General features: G+C 36.8%; 1 protein-coding gene across 23 annotated transcripts in view; it reads right to left on the reverse strand.

The window, feature by feature from the left end:
• The window catches only part of LOC6646137 (dystonin), a 75,795-nt gene that overhangs the window by 31,312 nt on the left and 22,690 nt on the right, over nt 1–21,793 (reverse strand). For 10 of the 23 annotated variants that reach the window (XM_047010360.1, XM_047010361.1, XM_047010358.1 and 7 more), the window contains exons 5-12: nt 9,972–10,251; nt 8,995–9,908; nt 8,561–8,929; nt 7,423–8,341; nt 6,489–7,119; nt 6,269–6,404; nt 5,192–5,275; nt 4,322–4,543 (exon numbers count right to left, since the gene is read on the reverse strand). In XM_047010360.1, the coding sequence (XP_046866316.1) occupies nt 4,322–4,543; nt 5,192–5,275; nt 6,269–6,404; nt 6,489–7,119; nt 7,423–8,341; nt 8,561–8,929; nt 8,995–9,908; nt 9,972–10,251 (3,555 nt within the window). Of the gene's footprint in view, nt 1–4,321; nt 4,544–5,191; nt 5,276–6,268; nt 6,405–6,488; nt 7,120–7,422; nt 8,342–8,560; nt 8,930–8,994; nt 9,909–9,971; nt 10,252–10,378; nt 11,045–21,793 lie in introns of those variants that run through there. The other 13 variants (XM_047010356.1, XM_047010355.1, XM_047010353.1 and 10 more) reach the window with 4 other exon arrangements.

Consider the following 21,793-nt stretch of genomic DNA (forward strand, 5'->3'; position numbering starts at 1 on the left):
TGTGCTCAATTCTTTCTGCAAATAACTCAACTCTCTAAAGTGCATGAACTTTTATAGTGTTTACACATACAAGAGTTCTTCTTAAGACAAAAAAAAAAAAAAAACGGGTGATTACCCGAGAAAAGTGCACCACCACAATCTCAAGTAATTAAGGTCTTTATCTTAAGAACAAGAGAAAAGCATTGATATTGACTGACATATGGCAAATGTTTCTGATTGAATTGACGTCACAAGTGAAGTGACTTCACTATCACTTCATTTTCAGTTTACTGAAGATCAAAACGAAGGCAAAACGATCCATGATGAATTAGCAACTGTTATTCAAGGTCAGCGGGTAAAAGCCATATCAAATAATACAAATAAATTATAATTAACAAAAAAAAAAAAATAAAGAAAAAATAACACACAAACACCGACACAAATACAGAGAGCGAGTAAATACGAGAACGAATAATGATGTCATCAGAAATTATAATATTGCATGAAACAAGTTTGTTGAATATAAAAATAAAAAAATAACAAAAACAAAATAAAGCCTTTTGAAAGAAAAAAAAAATTATATATGATTTTTTAATGATGGAATAAAGATTTAGTTTACTTTGGCCTTAATCATTTTCAAGCTGATAAGTGAAATATGACTAATACGACACGTTGTGCCGGCTAAAAATCTAATAAAGAGAGTTTTCTCTCCAATCCAATAAGGAGAAAGCTTTCTCAGAGAGAGAGAGAGAGAGTGAGAGCTTATGCTGCATGCAGGCTGCTGCAGAAAGTGCTGCAATATGGACCTCGCCTATGTGACTATGCTATAAAAATAGAGTCAAAGGAGACAAAGACCTCAAAAAAGCGACCAAAAAAAAAAAGCAAAACGCTCGCTTTCATTTCTAATTTATTGAACGGGCAACACAACAAACACATATGCCGCAGGAAATGCCGCTAAGACATCTATTATAGATATATATAGAAAAAATTTCTATTTCTTTTTTTTTCGTGTGTGTTTTTTGGATACCCGTTAAATCGATAAAACAACATACTTAAAGAGAACTACAGAGAAATGCAGAAAATCCAAAATTAAACATTATCGGGCAAATATAATTGATTAGACTTGGACGAATAAATTCCAACCAAAAAAAAAAAAAAAACTATGTTTATTTATACATCTCGAAGTAAGTATTTAATGATGGATTGCAACCTCATCATACACATGGCACATAGATTAGATTAGCTTCAGTAGTCCCTGACACTTAGAGCGACGAGCAGCTGATTGAAAGTGCTGATATGACAAAAAAACATTGTTTTTTTTGTCTATAGGTCAGACTCGCTTTGTTTGAGGTAAACAAAAATAAACGAAAATAGTTTATTTTTTATGATTTTTGATGCAATTTTTAATGAGCAGCAACAGCGGCAACCAAAGTACGCTTGAGTCATATCTTGTGCAACAAAAACACATAGCGTAAAATTCATAAACATTTTTTTTCAGTTTTTATTTTTCTCTTTTCATTAACACCAGACAGTCAAAAAAAAAAAACTGTGAAGAATTCAACATTCATTCTTGCGACATGTTCAAGGCTATATCAATAATGGATTTCTTTTATTTTTGTTTCACACTTCGAAAAAAAAAAACAGAAAAAAAAGCATGGCATGGTACGCCAGTTTAGTTCTATGTTCAAAGTGACTTCACTTGCGGGGGCGATTGTCAGAAGAGTGTGTAAGAGAGGGGCGCAGGGGCAGGGAATGAAATTTAAATTTCTATTAACAAAATAAGAGCAGTAGAAGCAGGGCAATGGCTATAGAAGCTACGCGATTCGCATTCAATTAAAGTCTACACTTTCTACTATATAAACGATATGTCACGGTACGTATGTGACATCATGTATACGCCGTGTCATCCGAATAATTATGCGGTTTTTAGTTTTTGTCGTTTTGTCGTTTTTTTTTTCTTTAGTTAGTTGGTGATTTTAAAATATATCAATTAGCTCATCATTACACTTTTGTTTTATATATACAAATATATATATATTTCTTTTATATTTATTTAGGTTGCCACCGACTGAACCTATACGAACAATCTATTGCGGTTTGTAGTACGTTTTTTTTTTTGTACTACGTTAAAACGACTTTCCGGTACGGTATGGTACAATCACACGTACGGACACACACACACAAAGCACTAGACGAATTTTTGCGTCGTTATACAACCACGTCGCAATCGGAACTGAACGGAATTGATGGCATGTGCCTCGCTTGCATGCCATTTCGAGAGCGAGCTTTTGCCCCCGCTCTAACAGAGAGAGAGAGACACAGAGAGACATACGAAGGGAACTGTATTGGCCTAGAGAGATGGAAATGCCGGCTACCTCTCAGCTGTTGCGCCAAAATAAATGATAAACAATACGTTTTTTTTTTTGTTGTTATTGTTTCTACCATGGGACTTGAAGCCCAAAATATACGAACTTTGTTGACTTCAAATTAAAGTTGAAAACAATAGGCGGAAGCAAATAGATCCAAAAGTAAAAAAAAGGCAAAAATTTATTATTTCTTTAGGTTTTCTTTTTTTTTTTAACTGTTTGTTCTATTTGAGATTCGATGAGAAACCAGTTTTATTTTTTATTTTGGTTAACCTTCTAAATGGTTAGGCAATATACTTATGTATATATACATATATATATGCTCGTTCACTCTACTTAATGCCGCCAAAGCTTAGATCTTGTCGCCCGCCCATGTTATGCATATCAAGTTTAGACCAACAACAACAATATAAAAAAAATAACGAATAATGAAGGCAAAGTTGGTAATGGAGTCGCGGCACAGCTAACAAATGATGTCACTTCGTTAGGCTGGCCCCAGAGCCCCGAGGCGAAGGCAACACCTTCAAAAAACACAAATTTGTTATAGTTCAATTGGATGCTTAGAAGCGTCAGTTTAAGACTTCCAAATTGGATCAAAGTTAGCAGTTTTCTGAGAATTTATATGTGACGAATATGTGACGAAGAAACTGACTGTTTAAGGCATTCAAATGAAAGCAAACTTTTTACTTTACTAATAGTTTTCTTGATAATTGCCTAATTGAATTTTCCTATGTTTTTTATTGGGAGCACAACATGACGTATAATTGATATTTTAGTCAACTTCAAGTCATGTATTCTAACTAACAAGGTAACAGTTGAATTAAAGTTTTTTTCCTCTTCTTAATTATTTTATTGATAATTTAAAGCATCAATTATTACATCCATGAATTGACTACTTTATTAGGCGCACCACATGACGTATGATTGATATTCTAATAAAACTTGTTAGTCTTCTTTTTTCGTTTTTTTTTTTGCCATATAAAGTTGTAATAAAATTTGCAATAATCTCGCATTCTTTTAGCTCAATCTAATTTACTTTTTATCTACGATTTGAGAGTTGATTGAACTTTTATTTTGTTTATTTTTTTGGTATTATTTACTTTTGCCCTTCTATATCAACATATAATTGTTTAAACAACTATTTGAAAAACGAGTTGTTTACTCTTGGTCAAAATGAATTTTTAATTGAGAGAAACCGAAAATAAAAAAACCAGTTAGAGTCACCAAAAATAAAAAACAAATTCTTCTTTTCGTCGTTGACAGATGAAAATAATTATTATGGCCAATGATGACGTTCCAAGCATTAATCTCTATTGGAATCTTGTGGAATTGCTGCTCATTAATATGTATAGAAAAAAAAAAAAAAATCTTAAAGGCGTCATTCTTAATTCGACAAGCGTCTTCCAATTTGCCTAATTGGCCAGGCCAATGTGACAGAGAGTTGAATTCTGACATAATAATGGTTTCGATTTCAAGTTTTTTTTTTTGGCTGCCTTTTGTTTTTTAGCAATATTTATTTTTGCCAACATTACGATGACAAAAGCTGCCGTTAAAATTATTTTCGAAATTCATCAAGTTGTGATTTATCACAATTGACTGAACTGTGATGTCATTATTGTTGTATTCATGAAGGTTAATCTAATAATATTTTGCATCTTGTGTCACTTTAGCGAAATGAAAGCATAGAATAAATAAATAAATAAACAAAACAGATAGATAGACAGACAGAAAGACAGAAAGAAAGAGAGAGAAAAAATAACTAGTTTTTTTTTTTGATGAACTTGAACCTCACACTTTTTGCACACAATTACTCTAAAAATAGAGTCTAACGTCAGGGTTTTTGGTTTTTTTTTTTTTTGTATTTTGACTCGCAAAGCCGCAACCCCCTAAAATCGATGAAGGATGGGGGGGTGGGGGAAAAAGGAGGTAAAAAGAGGGGAAATGTTGTGGGGGAATGTGTGGGGGAGTTTACTCACCAGACCATCGCTGCCATTTACTTCAATTGCAGTTTTTAGCCTCTGTGACAGTTGTTCCAGCAATCTGTCATATTTCGTATTTAAATTGTCCAAACGTTGACTATAATACTGTGTGGCACCCGGATCACTATCGGCCGGCCGTAGATCACGACGTGGCGGTGAGAACGATGGACGTACCTCAAGTAGCCAATCCACAAAGCGTAGGCATTTACTGTCGTAGATCTGTGTTACATCCCATCAAATCCATCGATTGATCGATCCATCCATTGTTGGTTTGAATTTGTTGTCGTTTGGTTGGTTAATTTCGGTTAAATGTTAGTAATTTGATGTGTTAAACAAATTGCTTTTAGATTTGGTTTTGTTGTTGTTGTTTGTTGGGGTTTGGTTTGGTTTTTTTAGGTATATTTAGTGCTTTTTATTTTATTGATTAATCAATAAGAAATTACTTTTTTTGGTCTAAAAATTGGTTTTTAATTGTTTGTTTGTTTTGTGGGTTTCAGTTTTGTTTGTTTATTTTGTGTGTGTGTTTTATTGGTCAATATATATATATAAGTTTTCCCCAAGATGTTTTTTTGTTGTTGTTATTGACGCACCATTTACACCACATTATACTCGCATAGAGTACGAAAGTAAATTTTTTTTAAAAAGCATTAAATATATTCTATAAAGTGGAAGTTGGGTTTTTGTGTTTTGTTTTTTTCAAATAGAGTGAAAGAGTTCTACAATTTGATCGAAATTTTAACATTCATACGATAGAGAGAAGGAAAGAGTTTTACAGTCATTCAAGAATAACTCTCCACCCTCAATAATATTTTTGAGGGATGGGCCAGAAATCCTTTACACATTCATACTAGAAATTTTGCTGTTTACCTTAGCTTCGCGTATTAGACGTCCTCCAGCCACGTTGACATTTTCGATTTTCGGTTTTCGTTCGATTGCAGCTCCAAGCAGTTTCTAAGGATTTGTTTTCGATATTTTTTTTTTGGGCGTTTCGTTGCGTTTCAGTTTTTTTTTTTTTGGTTTTTCGAAAGTAGTACAAAATATTTTGTGTTTTGATTGATTTGTTTGTTTTGTTGTGTGTGAAATATTTTTGTTTTCAATATGGTGAAAAGTACAAAAAATTAGACAAAAATACATATACAATTAGTTTTGTTCAGAACTACGAATATTACATTAAAGCTAAAGATAAGGTGATATATATATATAGATTATGGATATTTTTGTTGGTGCAAAAAAACTACAAATACATATCTTTATGCAAAAGCTACTGACATTAAAAAAATTTACAGTGATTGAGATTTTGTTGTACATATATGAGAAACGAGAATAAATTATGTGTAGGTGGACAGCCACTGAGATCGGTTTTTAAGGTATATATATATGTATATATATGTATATGTACATATGTGTGTAGGTGGGGCATGTCAAAAAAGTTGTTTCTTTTTTCGGTTTGGGATTAGACAAAACAAGAACTACTGTAAAAAGATACGGAGGACAAGGGACTCAAGTAGTTTCGGGGGGACAAGTTAACAAATGAGAGAGGCAAAAAAAACACAAAAAAGACACACATAAAATAATCATGTCCAACACCAGGTATATAAACCCATATAAAATAATAATATAATCAACTTTGGTAAACTACTTTTTGGACATGTGTTTGGTTTGGTGGTGGGGGGTGTGGGGCCAACAATAACTACTACAATATTTAACTATTTAACTACGCTTTTAAGAATATATACTTTTGTATTGCATTGAAGAGGGAATTGTTGTTGTGGGGGGGGAAAATGGGAAAAGATTTCTCTGTGTACTGTACAAGAGTTTTGTTTCATTTAGCTGACAAATTTTTAACTTCTAAAACTATTTTATATATTTTGAGTAATGATAATTGAATAATTACGTAAAGGAGTTCAAAAAGGGGGTTTTGGTTTTATATTTTGTTCTACTCACGTCTAATTCGTAAGCTGAAGTCGCTGTGGGCATGGCAGACAAACGTTCTGTGGTGCCATCCACCCATGATTCCTCGACTTGCACGCTCGACTGGAGATTCTTCATTAGCCCAATGGCTGTCTCGCATGATCGCATTCTGCAAAAGGTTGGTGTGAGTATTAAATTAAATTGAACTATCAACATGGAGAGAGCAGGTGGCTAACAGGTGATGGTGACTTACCTTTCACCCAGCTGATTGCAGACCGCACTCCAACGCGTGTTTAGACGCTCAACATTCGAATGCAGACGCTTCAGATCACCCAATACTTTAGTGGGCACACCCATGCGTCCCAATTGATCGGCTGCATCATTCATCTTGTCCATTTGTGGCTGTTGCTGAGTGATTATATCCTGCATATGTGTTAGTTGTTTAAACACCTGTTGCAAGCCCTCGGCAGTGGAGGGTAAATCCTGATGTTTGGACAATTCATTCTCCAATTCGGAAATCACATGCTCATTATCATCAAGGCCAGCAAGTGAAGCTTCCAAGAGCTTGAGACGATCCTTGTGCAGACCGCTCTGGGTATTAAGCTCTTTCCACAATTCCAACAAATTATCCAGGGATTTCTTTAGCACTGGCGTCTTTAGAGCAATGGTGCGGAAGGTTTCTTGCAGATGCTTTAATTCTGGTTCTAACAAATGCAATCTACGCTCATAATCCGAATGAATTTCAAGCACATGCTCCAATGAGTCCAAGTCACGTGGCAATGGAGCCAAAATAATCTGATCCAATTCACGTGCCATATCCTCCAGTTTGCTCTTAATGGCTATGCATTCCTCTGTGAAGATGCGACTGGCCTGTTTGCTTTCCTCTGTAAGGAAATGAAAGAATGATTAGTTTTGATTGGATTTAAGATTTTTAAGTTATTCTAACCCCTAGTTTTGCTAGTCGCAAATAATTTCTTCATATTCGTGTTTGTTTGTTTACACTTTCAGTTTCAATCGAAGACTAAAACGAGCTTAGGCTTCCTGTTTGTTATTTACCCCGAAAACAAAAATAAAAACTTAAAACCTTCATTTTTAATTTAATTAAAGTCTTTTGACAATTAAGAAACTTTTCCGACAGCTGGCCAACGGTCGCCAATTGATTAAATTCTATGCCCACCCACACTCACCTTCGGCTCGTGCACGCTTTTCGAATTCATCGAACAGACGATTGACCTCGTCCATTTCGCGACGCAATCGTCGCAATTGTGGATCATTGGGATCGCCCTCGCTGAGCAATTTGTCGGCATCGTCGTTCAGGGCACGTCTTATGGCTGTACGCTGTTCGGGTCCCATGGCCAGGAATTGATCGAAATCCCATCCCTTGACCACGCGAATTGTGGCAAAGATCATATTCTGACGCAAACGTAAATGTTTCTTCTGCCACAACGCCACGGAGCGATCAAAAAGACGCTTAAGACGTTCAGCTGCTTCGATAGCCTCCTGATCGGGTGGTGGCAAGAGCAGGCATGCTCCGGGTATAGAACCCTCTTGTCCCTTTGAGGTACGTACACGCCATTTAACGCGTCCCGAATTGTCCAAAAGGGTCACAGTCTCACCCTTCTCAATTTGCAGTTGACCCTGCTGTTTGTAGGCGCAGATGGCCTGCACAGGACCTTGACGATTAACTGGTTGACGTCGTTTATTCAACGGCACAATGGTCTGGGCAGTGCGCTGAAGTGTGGACACTGTCTCGCCGAAGGCATTGAGTTCCTCACGCAAATCCTGCATGCCACGCAACAGAGACTCGCCCTGATCGAGACCAAAATCGGATTGAGAGAATTTGCTATTGAGTATTTCATCTCGCTTGGCCAGCCATTGTTCGGCATCCTTGATCTCGGCAAAGAACTGATGATATTCTGTGGCATGCTTCAGATGCACCTCCAGACAGAGAGTCAATTGCAAGAGCCAAGCCCATTGCTGCTGCAGAGCCGTCAAATGGGCTTCAATGCATTTGGCCGCAGGATGTTGCTGATTTAGTAAGGCCTCTCCGCGATCCAAGATGGTGGCAAAGTGCATTTCACGCTTTTCCAGTTCGGACATTAGGTTCTGTTAGAAATGGACAAGCGGTATAAAATTATTAGCATATAAATTATCTACAAATCATTAAAGTGCACTTGGTTGGTTTTTTTTTTTTGCTTTTGTACAATTTTCGTTCAATATTTGATTTCCAATCTTACCTCGTCGCCATTACCAAATGCACGCTTGTAATTATAAATTTTCAGAAACTTAACACTTATTAATCTATGAAAGATCAGAGATACTTACCTCATAGTATCTGTGCACTGAGGGCAAATCGAGTTGTTTGTCCGCCCAGTCACGTGTAATTTCCACCTGTTCCTTCTCATTCAGCCACTGCAATTCAGCCGAGGCTTGGGTCAAGAAATGCTGCAATGAATCCAAATCGGAGAGACGCTTTGTCGAAGTGCTTAGCAACTCGGCATAGACCTTTTGCAATTGATTGAGACGCTGCTGATACAAATTCAATTCATCGCCAGAGAATTTCGTTTGCTGACGCTCATCGTTGAGTATTTTGGAATGGAACTGATCAATAATCTTGTGCTCATGCTGTTGACGATCCAGTTCATCCTTGACCGATGGCAAATCACTGCCATAGTCAGCGGCTAGCAATTGTTTCTATAAATGATGACAATCCAAATTAGTTGATCTATTGATCTAGAGGAAGATTCTGGTATGCTTACCAATTTATTTTGACACCATTCGATGTGCTCTTGCAGATCACGGAAATGGGGATTCGTGTCGATCTGACGGGATTCGACAACCATGCGCGTTTGACGTGTTACAGTTGTCTCATGGACGGGGTATTTCAAACCGGACAGTTTCTGTACCAGATTTGTATGGAAATTGGTGCGCAATTGAGCCCAGCGTTGGTGCAATTTGTTGACCTTCTTGTGTAGTTCACTAGCATGAGGATATCGTCCCTCGTTGAGCACATGGCAATCTTGATTCATGTCCTGTATGGGCTCCTCCAAATGACGTATTTCTGTTTCGAGAGCTTCGACAATGCTCTTGGCATCCATGGGATGTAATCGCTCAATGCGACGACCCTCCTCACTGATGCGTTTCTCCAGTTCGTCGAGTTTATGGTCCACATGTTTGATTTCACGTTGGACTTTATCGGCCAAACGTTGCAGACGCTCCAATCGCTCAATCTCTTGCTGCAATATAACCTCACGATCTTGGAGGGCTGTATTCATGCGATACCAAGCCTTCTCGATGGCATCCGGCCTTAGGTCAGCTTCCACATCGACCTCACCCACGGTTTCAAAGTAACGCTCCAGCTCTTTGTAGATCTGTATAAGCTTGGATTTTTCACGCTTGCGTGCGCTCACCTCATCGCTGCGGAAACGCTGCAGATCACTCAACAGACGCTTCATCTCGATGAGAGTGGGTGGGAAAGAGCGCTCCTGCAAATAGGCGGTCTTCTCGCGGCACCAATAGATAAACTGTTGGGCCAAATCGCGATACTCATGGACGCGACGTTGTGACTCCATATCGAATAGAGGATGAATAGATGGTGGCTCTGGGAATACATCGTACAGCGACGAGATATATGTAATCAGAGACTTCTCATCGGGCTCATTGGTATCCACATCTGCAAAAGGGAATAAACATTTTGATTACTTATTATCATTTTATGACATACAAGGATACTCACCCTCTGGATCCAAGAGACGTGTTACACCATACTCCTTTTCCACAATGTGGAACGCTGTCTCGAGGCGTTCGCGTGGTCGATCGTTCCTTGCCTTTCGCCAGTCAAGCAAGTCCGGTCGATTGCGATGCACCAAAGCCGAGAAGGCCAAGCCATCGCGCCACGATGATGTAAAATCATTGACACGCACACCCGGATACCGAGCAGTCGAGCGGCGGGCCCAGCGCAGCAAAGCCTCGCGAGCGGATACATTGTCTTCTTTGCCAATTACAATATCGGAGATCTAAAAAGTAACAAACGATAAATTAAAGATTTATAAACCAAATAAATATAAGGAATAGTTCATTAAATGGTGAGAAAAACTGGGCAAAAGTTTCTATATTCCGAACCCCTGAAATTTCTATGGTTACCTCCTTGCGCTGCATGGACGATGACTCAATGGCGGGCAAACCTCGCCGATATTCCAATTCAGAGCTACGTATCATTTTAGCAGGTGGCAATAGGTCCTCAGCCGGCAATTGATTCTCCTCGGCACGACTGAGGGTTGTCACCTTGCGCACAATGTGCGTAGTGACACGTCGATGGCCATTTGGGGCCCGTTGCGATGTCTTAGTGCTCTCTACACTGGAACCCAAGACTTCGGTGGAGATGCGTTTATTACGTGTCACCTGCTGGTACGAAGAGCTCCCAACACTGCTGGCGGGCACCAAGGCTCTGCCCCCGTCCGAAGGGCGCCTAGCTCCACTTTCATCTTGGAAAGTTACAGTACGCTCAAAATTCGTTCGCTCGTGGGGTACATTGCCCAGGGGATGGGCCACACCAGCAGGATAATCAGTTATCACAGCCTCCACATGCCGTTCCCGTTTCGTTTCATGACGATAACGTAGATTGGTGTCATCGATTTGTGTGGTTATCGCCGGTCCTCGAGACATATGGATCACTTCGCTTCCGCTGCTAAGCACATCGCCTGCTCCTCCCACTCCTCCCGTGCCATTTCGGGTTTGTCGCACCAATTGCTGAGTGCGTTTCAATGTCGATTGGGAGGAGCTCGAGTGTTGCATATTATCAAAATTCGTTTCGTTTTGCACTTTTATTCGTTTTGTTTTGTTGTTTATATTTTCGTTTAGTCTCTTTTATCTATTTCATTCGTTGTTTATAATGGATTTTCGCAATATTTCGTTTGACTTGGATTTTCGTTTTTATTTTCTGCTATTTTGGTGCGTGATTTCAAAAATAAAAAAAAATAAGTTTAATTGTTCGTGCCCGCAGACAATTGAGTGAGTTTGCGTAGTTGTTGTTATTGTTGGCCCCGGCTTCGCAATTTGCGTTTAATTAAGCCAAAAGCTTAAAAAGCCGGCACCGGATGTCTTCTCGTTGTATATTCTATGCCAAGCCCGACCAGCCAGTCAGCCATTGGCTATGCCCTAGACATTGGCAAAGACCCCCGCTGTGGATAAAGTAAATTGGAGTACTGACTGAAGTTGGAGAAGGCAGGCAGCCACAGAGAAGCGAATTATTTATTGTCTTGTACATGTACACATAATTATCCCATCTGTCTGTCTGTCCCACTGTCTGTCGTTCGCTCTCTATACCGTGTTGTGTTTGTAACTAAAAGTTCATGTTGTGGGGTGTTGCTGATTCATGGGCAGAAGCAGCAACACCGTCGAACACTGAGATTCCATGAGAGGTAAACACGCAAACCTCATTTGCATGAGTAGGGGAACATTTTGGCATAGGAACGTAGCAAAAAAAAAAGGCAAAGTACAATCGGTACATATGTACATATGTTTACCGTTACTCAATGCAGGAAATGAGAACCAACAAATCTCTATAGTGGACGCAACAATTATAGCAAACAAAACAAAAAAAAATACAACGCGTTTCTTTAAGCTTATCGACAGAAAATGAAAAATAATGATAAGCAAGGCCGCTCAGATAACACAATTTCTTTGTATTGTAGAAACAATTAAAAAGTAATTTATGTGGTCAAAAAAACCCAAAAAACAAAACCAAAAGAAATAAAAGAAAAAACTAACTACTTCAACAATTCCATTTTTAACTATGTTCTAATAATGAATTGTACTTTGCAAAAGTTTTGTTTAATTTGGTCAAGAATCTAATTCAGGAAGAGGAAATTTGCCATAAATATGACGAATGGTTCGGAAATTTTAATCTCGTAGATCTATCTAATTTAAATTTCTTAATAGATGGTACTTTTGAAATTTACACCAATTTAATAAATGTTTGATTGTTATTGTTCATTGCATTGTTCATTGTATAGTTCATTGCATTGTTCATGATTGTAGAAACTCTAAAAATAGCCAATACTAACTTTTTAACAAAAAATCTTTCAATAAAAACTATAAATTTTAAATTATTTTTACTTGACCTGGTACTAAAACCCACTAAAACTAATAAACACTGCACTTAAAACATTTTAATCGTTTTGTATAACTTTTCCAATACTTGCTGAGCTTTTTCATTTATTCATTTCCTAATTCCATTCTTTGTGCAATCTATGAATGGATTTTACTATCATAAAATAACGCCATTAATTGACTATTTCCACGAACTAAACAATCTTTATCACATACACTCTATATATATATATACAATATGTATGTAGGTATGATGTATGTACCTATATTTATTATTGAACTGTGAAATCTATATGGCTCAAGATCAGTAATAATACTCGTTAATGGTGGCATAACCAAAACATTCGCCCACTGGAAATAGCTGAAATTGGAGGTCTCTACGCCTGCGCGCCGCCGCGTTCAACAGCGTGACATGACCGACGCCTCACACACTCACATAGTGTGTGTGTGTGTGTGTGTGTTGTGTGTGTATCTATTTAACTAAAAATGCTAATTGCAACAAAAAACTAAACGATCTACGTTGTTTTTATGTGATTATGCCAAAAATAACAACACAAAAAAAGAAAAAAAAATACCTTAGCTACCTGCCTCGTTGCCTGTTTAGAGTGTTTTCTTGTCTCACTAAGTGTGGAGGCGTCACTAAGAGGCGTTAATGTCTTGACATTTTCAATGACTTTGTAGCACACAGATGCTGCTGTTGATGTTGCTTCTGCTTCTTCTTTCCAACCATCTGGTTGTTGCCTATTTGGGTGATATTTTGGCTACTGCTTAATAGCAGCAACAACAACAACAACGACAGCAACAAACATTTACTGACAATTTGCATTGGTCAAACATAGAGCATTTTGAACATCTGCACTTTCCGAGAAAGATTTGTTAAATCGAAAGAGGGGGCTACCCCCCATATATAAATTAAAATTAATAAAGAAGACGACTCTCTGACAGCCACAATAATAAACCACTTGAGGAGAGTTGGCGTTAAAAATTGCTAAATAAAATACGAGAACAACGAGACAGGCCAACAACAGCAACAAAAAAGCAAAGTTATTTCTAGTGCGCTGAACTGGAACCGAGCGATGACAAAGGCGGGGGAGAGCGGGCCTCACATTTTGTTAAAGGGAGAGGAGGGAAGTCATGAGATGACTGCACGTCATTATTTTACAGCTACTTTATTTTTTCAGTAACGAAACGAAGCAAACTACAACAAAAATACTCGAGGAGACCCACTTTACTAAACGAAAATGATGATAATAAACTCGTCATAAAAATCTAATTGAAAGAGAATTGAAATTGAAATCGAAATCATATCGAAACGAAATTGAATTCAATTGCAATACACAGATTGAAATCAATTAAAAAATTGGCGGCATTTAAGAAACTGACTGACAGCGCAGCGCAGCGCAAATGGGCAAATAGAGATCAATTTGTTTTTAGATGTGTTTCGTGTGTGATCTACCGATTTTCGATTTTTAATTTATGATTTTTCACTTGCACTAAATTCTCCGCACTGCAATTCACAAACAAGAACGCGCGCGGATGTGACGAAACGGATAGTTGGAAGGGGAAACGCGTCGTCGATGGTGGAGCCAGCTCCTCGGGAGTTGAAAGTTCGTTTGTTCTTCCTCCTCTGGCTATATATTTTGTTTAAATGAATGTGAACTGTTCGTATATATGTGTTTGTTTGTTTGTGTGAGTGTGTGTATGTATGTGTGTTTATGGCGGCGTCTCGACAACAACTAAAAGCGATCGGGCCAAGTTAAAATGCTTAAAGTATGGCTCTGACTGTGGCCAGGTGTCGTCGACGTCGACGTCGCAGTCGCTGTTAGGCGCGCGAGAATAGAAAAAGGCAGAAAGAAGGCAAAGCGCCGCACGCATGCTGAAACAAAGTGGAATTGGCACACAAGCGTTGGCGTCGACAGAGCAGCAGCAGCAGCGTCAAGCCTGACTTTTGCCCATGTGCTGACAGCTGGTACGTGTTGGCGTCGCTCAGTCGCTGCTCACGGCGACTTCTCTGCTATGCCCGTTATGGCTAGCTGGCTTCACCTGTGCATGCATGTGTGTGTTTGTGTGTGTGTGTGTTTGTTTGTTTGTTTGTGTGTATTCCACCTGATTCTCGCTGCGGCGGCCCAACTCTTTGATGACGTATTTGCAACAAGGCAACATTATGGCAACGCCAACATCAACAGCGACGCCTACGCAGGAGGACAACAACAGCAACAAAAATTACACAACTTTTGCCAACTGTTGCCCCTCTCACCCTTCCATCCAACCAACATTCTCTTCTGTTAAGTTTAATTCTTCTTCTTCTTATGGTGGATAGACTACGTCATCCTCGTTTAAAGTACCAAAACCAAACCAAGTCAAGACAAGCGAAGAAATAATAATAACAATAAGAATTTTTAAGAAGAAGGGGTCAAAAGGAACAGACAAAAAATAAAGAGAAATAACCAACAACAAGTTTTGATTAAATTGTTGGCAAAATAAAAAACAAAAGACGGTCACATAAAACATTGAGTCAAAAGCTATTCAGAAATCCCCAAAAATAATCTAAATTCTACCATAACTAATTTCAATTTCAAATTCCCCTGTCGCTTAGGGCTTAAGACATTCCTGTATATAGAAATCGAATTGGAATCGAAATTGAAACCGAAATGATAATAAAATGAAATGTCTAGATGTACCGAAACTTTACAAATTTAATGTTCTTTTCTCATTCTTCGATTTACTTTTAAAAATACCGATACATAAAACTTGAGGTAAACCAATATTCGATAAACACAAAAACTTTTAATTTTTTCCTCTTTTCAGTATTAAATATTCGAATTTTTCAATCGGTTTCGCTTATTTACCAATATAAAAAAGGGTAAGCGGAGGCGTTTAACCATTTAAACATTTAATATTTAAATTATAATATAGTTTTGGTGATTTCAAATTTCAAATCGAACTGCCTTTTAGAAAACTAAAGCCTTTCATTTGAAAGTATATTTATAACCTTTTCAAGATAACTAAATGTTTTGTTATTTTTCAGAATCTAAATTTTTTTGTAGGTTTCGTCTTCTCTTCAAGTTGCAAGTTTTTCTTTGCGATTCGCTGACTTTTGGTATTTTGGGTCTTTGGGTGAATTTTGTAAGTAATTTGCAATCTCATAACACATCACGACCGACCATCCGACCAACAAGTCATTAAACACACACAGAGAGTGACCCAAAAGAAGCAAAAATAAAAAAAAGGAAGAGGAAGAAAAGAGAAACCCCAGAAAAGTAATGACCAACCCAAAAATGTCTAAGAAAATGCCAACAATGAGGAGAAGTAGTCGTAGTAGTAGATGTTTTTGTTTTTGTGGCGCAAAAAAAAAAAAAAGACAGAAGTGACAACAAGACAAAAAGCAATTCTCAACCAGTTCTCAATTATATTATACAACAATAAACAACTTCATCATCATCCAAAAATAGTAAGTCTATGAGAAAGTCAAATTACTTTTCATACCAATTGATCAGTTTGAGTGGGTGCTGATATCTCTATAAATGTAACACTCTAAACGGAAATAGTTGGCTGGACACTCGACATGGGGTTAATTAGCATGCGACTAGAAGCGTATGCCCTATATGGACTAAAAGGTAGTAAGTGCATATAAGTTACAGCTGTTCCGGCACAGACGTGACGTGAGCGAACTACACTTACTGACAGTTACTGCAAGTAGTATATGTACTAGTAATTTGTATGAATTTTAGTATAGGTAATAAATACAACCAAGTTGTTGTCTCACCCACACACAAACTCATTCACTCACTCAAATTGCTATAGTCAATAGATTGTAGACACTCTCAGAGGGAACCCACACCCTAGTTAGGGCCTTCCTAATAACAGAATTGCAAATCTAATTAGCCAATGCATAAGGGTTGGCGTAGAGGGGTAGCAAAGCAGAGAAGCGGTCGTCGTCTATAGGGAAGTGAATATGCTCATTAATACGAATATGATGCAAACCGTGTAAACAAAACGTCTGAGTGAGTGTGTACATTATGTTTGCACTTAAATATTTGTAATTTGAGTCAAGAATTTTGTGGTATATACACTACAAAATGTAACCAGTAGCTCGTGATGTAATGGAAGAAGCTAATACCGGAAGTTAAGTCACAAGCAACGAAGATTCTACACCCTAATCAGAAACTATAACATAATAAACGATACTTAGGAAATATGCCGTAACTAAATCCTTGTTCTTAGAGTAATTTCATTTTGATTAACTGGTTTTTGGATATTATGTAGAATAATATTTAGTTTGATTCATCCTTTATCACTTCTAAAACACGTAAAGTTTTTTCAACATCGTCAGCTTTGTTATATAACAATATTAATTAGCATATTAAGTTTGCTCTTCAAATTGATTCCCTTGTTTAAACTAAAACTCAAGTTGAGATTGATAGTTTTCAGATATTGATTGATTGATTAATTAATTTACTTTACTCAGATATTCAAAATTAATAGATTTTGTATAACAAAAAACTCTTAGATTTTGATTTTTATCGACAGACAGTTTGCAAATGTAGAAAAACTTTGTATTTGTAAATTGACTTCCCTTTAAAAAACCCATTAAAATACATAATTTCTTTTACTATTATTCTAAATGTATAGAAGAAGAGTAGAAGTTTCGCATATTTTATACTTTCAGACGAAAAGAAAAACAATTGAATCCAACACTAATATAATGCATATCTAAAAATATATATATTCTAGATCAATTGTGACATAAGTGTGGGTCTGTCAAAGCATACCAAATAGGTATGGACCAGCATTCCTTTCGCTGTGTGGGCTCGTCGTCATCGTTGTCATTCTCATTCGCAATGTTTACTTAGCTGCACACTTCAAAAAATATATACATATATATTTATTTGTATATCTGACTATCTTAGTATATTTAATGGATTCTATTTGCTTTCATTCACATTAATTATATGTCATTTGAAACACGTTTACACTTGTAAACGCTTTTCGAGTGCACATATGATCCAAAGTAAATTTTTCAGTGTTTGTGTGTGTTTTGTTTGGCTTAACTTATATAGACAGCTTTGGCATTTGCATATGTATGTGACAGTAAGTGTTAGCCAAAGTGTGTGTGTGTATGATGGAATGTTTTGCGTGGCTGGCTAACTTGTTTCCATATTTGTGCAAAGCTGCTATCGATTTTCAATTTATTAATGAAACAAAACAGCAACAACAACAAGAACAACAGGCTACAACAGATTAGAAGATCGAAATATTATGACCATTTGCTATAGATAGATACATTAGACATTTGATCCCCCCACACATAAAAACGAAAATTCAGTCATCAATGTCATAAATTTAGACAAATAAGTGCATTTGGTTTGGTTTAAGTTGACTTGGCAGCAAGTTCGTTGCTTACGTTGAAGTCTTTCGTTTTTTTGTTTTTATCGAGTACGTGCTTCGGTTGGTCAGAAGAACAGAAACAAGACCAAGTATCGCTGATGTCATGGGTAGGGCAATAACAAACAAAACAGTTAACAAAACACAAAAAAAAAACCATATTTGATTTTTTTTGTTTATTATAAGTCACTTTGGCTCCCCCACCCCCTTTTAGCCCACCCTCCTTCCGCTGCCTTTGCCACCGCCTTTGCCATTGACTTTATTGTAACACACATACCGAAACGTATTATAATAAATCAAAAGTCACTTTGACTTAAGGTTCGACATTCGAATGATGACGTGAGAATTGTCTTCTGTTCTGTTCCATTGTGCTTTCTTTCGAGGCGGTTCTACCTGGTTGCCTTGACTAAACATTGGTTATGCCATTTTGACCAAATATAAATGCCAACCACACAAACACACCCAGACAAACACACATACACACTCTAAGTTCTCTTCTTGAAAAATGGCAAATTGTTTGGAAAATTATCCGATCGGATCAGTTAGTTCATAATGAAAACGTTTGTTTGTCCCGTAATTCGTCATAGATTTCACAGAGATTTTGCTTGCTAGTTTTGCATAGCCTCGAGTATTAAGCAATTTATTATTTAAACGATATAAAAAAAAAACAGCAACAAAATGTAAGCAACAAAATTAAGCTGCTTAGGGAAGTGTTTGGAGGTCAAGTGAGGATGACAGTGAGAGAGAGGGAGAAGAGGAGAGCAAGGGAAGGTGACGTTACTTATTATAAATGGTTAATTACGATCAATTTGATAATCAAATTACCTAAGCAACGATTCAGTTGCAATATCTCTTGGCAATTTTGAATGTATTTTGTTTTATGTGTGCCAAAAGTGTACTAAAAGACTAAAGAAACAGCTATAAATGGGTACTTAAAGTCTACTAAAGGTGTATTAGCACTCCATTTAGTTATACCTTATGTTAAATAACACTTGCTTTGTGACTAAATAAATGTGGAACTTTGATCTTTAGAAAGTCTTTTCCTAACAGATGTACTAAAAATGTACTAAAAGTGTGATCAAATTATATTGGTACAATATTTTACTAGAGATGTATAAGTTAATTCTCTATAAGAACTGTTCTAACGTATACTAAAGCTGTTCTAAATATGTGCTAAGAGTGTAATAAACGTGGAAAATAGATAAAATGCATTTCCCACTTGTTTTATTTAAATAAAAAGCTTTATGTAGATCTGAGTTAGTAAAAACTAAACAAAAAAAATGGGTCTTTTAAGTATGAGCTAAGCAACCATATGGCGGCCCTTTTGCTATCTTAGTATCGATAGATATTTTGAGAAATATTTGTATGCTGTGCTATTAATGCTGATCTAAGGAATGTCAGAGAAATCATTTAATTGCCATATCTCCCACACTCTGTATTATACAATTACAGTCATCAATAATAAATTCGTCTAGCTATCAGCAGATGTTATTTTTTGTAAATTAATCATTATTTACACAATTGTTTTTTCCTTTACTCTTTCCTTTGCTTAGAAAACACACCTTGATATGATTTAAACTCATTTTAAAATTATTAACGTTCCTTTTGGGTGATTATGTCAGTGGTTGCTCTCATTATATAGTCATCCGATTTGCATATATTTTGGCATCAACATTTAATACAAAAGAAAGAAGATGCATACCAAGCCAACTGTGAAAGTTATACGTTATACTTGAGCGATCTTTATAGGATTTGGCAATATCCTACGAAAACATATATTCTTCTAGTCATTTAGAGTTAACAAGATATATCTTTTATCTTTATAATTATAATAGTTGTATTAGCGAATCAATTTTCTGATGAAAATAATAAGTTCCCGCATGAGTTTTTCTATTGTAAATGATTCCATCATTGATCTGCGGTGTATGAATATATTATTTATTGAATGTATCGTATCGTTTGGTATTCCCTATATAATTGTTTCATAGATCAAATCGATTTGCTTGCACAATTTATAACTTAATTATAAGGCTAAATAGTAGCCAGAGGCAGCTACTGATGCCGAGATGCTGTTTTTTCTGTTGCTGCTTTTGGCAAATTGCTAATAATTTATTTCCCCTGCTGCTGAGATAATCAGATTGTTATTGTTAATATGCATTTTTTGTTCAATTTTCCCCCCACCATTTTGACCTACAAAAAAAAAATTAAAGCTTGGGAATTATGTCATAATCTGTTCTGAGGTTGAGTTATATAAAAAAAAATAATAAACGAAAACATTTAATTTGAAATGCCAATTGAGAAAAATATCCTTTTAAGTCATCTCGGCAGTCAACAAAAATTTGCATTTTGTATTGTCGATCAGATCAGAATGACATCATTTTGTTTCTTCAAACACCCGCAACAATTGCAATATATTTATATATACAGAGAGATCTGTATACATATATATGCATAAATCCTTGATCAGACAATTGCGCGTTGCCAAGACAAGAAATAATAATAAATAACATGCGATTGAGTTTCACAGTTTGCAGCATTGTCAAGTGATTTACAATTCGTTCGCCTCAATTGAATTGAGCGCCATCCAGCCAGGCAGCCAGATAGTCAGCCTCTCATGGTCGTGTCGTCGTCGTCGTCGCCGTCGTGGACTGGCAGCATCATTGAGCATTTATGTGAGCCATCGATCAAGTTGCAACGGCATGCGCCGGCGCAAATTACGAAATAACCACCAAGTGCAGTCCAACCGAGTTGTTGTTGTTGTTGTTGTTGACGATCATGATGTGGCGGTAGTAAGGAGGCGATTGACACACATAGACATACCGAGGAGACCAATCTGGGCGGAAACGACGACACTGGCCGGCTAAATGACCAACTGACTAGCTGGATGACTAAGCTCACATAGTTGCATGATAAGTGGCGAGTTTTTGCTGCCTTTGTTGTTATGTGTGACAACAATGACTATACGAGTATTTCCATTGAAATCAAATAAATTGATCATTTTTTTTTATACGAATCGAAATCCAGAAGAAATTTTTATGACATAATCGACGCGAGTAAAAATTAATTTTCTTACGAAAAAAAATGCAGAAATTGCTGGGAAAAATTTTAAGAGTTTAAATCATAGGGTCCTCAAAAGTTTCCTGGACTTTAAGATCATAAACAAGAACGTTTGGTTTATCGATAATTAAATGAGGATGTCAGTATATCGGTTTTTTTTAGAACAATCTAAAATTATTGTCGATATCAACAAATCGCAACATTGTTATCGAATTTTGTGCGTTTTTAATTGGCTTCTAAAACTTTCAAAACAACTTCCACGAATTTCGGAAAGTTAATATGAAATTATAAGTTGGAAAAATCAAATTTTTTATGTTCCGATGCATTTGATAACGATTAATCGATATTTTTTGCGTATTTGGCACTTCCGAGACCATTTTAAGTAATTTTAGTTTTTAATGACGATGTTAAGCAAATTCGATATTTCTTTTGTGTGTTTATCCATCCATTTTTTGATTCTTTTGCCAATAAAGAACAATTATTCGGCTTTAGGTTTTTATTTTTATACTTTTATCGACGATAATAATCTAAAATCAAAATCATGACCTGCAAAAAGAAGAATATTCAAGACAAAAACCCTAGGGACAACGCCATATGGCGGGAATACTGCTCAATGAGCTGCCTGGGGATAAATCCCCCTAACATCATTCATTCCATTTAACCATTAATTGCCTTTCATTACTTCCCCAAGCCCCAGCTGGTGATCTCAATGCACATTTTTAGATCCATTGTGGAGGGAGAATGCTTGTCATTTGAGGCTACTTTCATTTTAGTTATTGAATTGTCCGTTCGTCTGGATCGTGAAGGCGATTGCAAAGTAGAAACAGGCCTTTCCAGTAGCTTTTATACATATTGTGTGTGCACACACCATTGTGGTGTAGGTGGGCACCAACTGGTTCATTCGAGATGGCGGTGCTGCTAAGCGGCCTTGCTCAGCAGTTGACGAACTGTAACAGCCAACAACGAACCGACCGACTGACGGACCGACCAACTGATCAATATGTG

The sequence above is a fragment of the Drosophila willistoni genome, assembly GCF_018902025.1.
Source record: "Drosophila willistoni isolate 14030-0811.24 chromosome 2L unlocalized genomic scaffold, UCI_dwil_1.1 Seg72.1, whole genome shotgun sequence".
Classification (NCBI taxonomy): domain Eukaryota; kingdom Metazoa; phylum Arthropoda; class Insecta; order Diptera; family Drosophilidae; genus Drosophila; species Drosophila willistoni.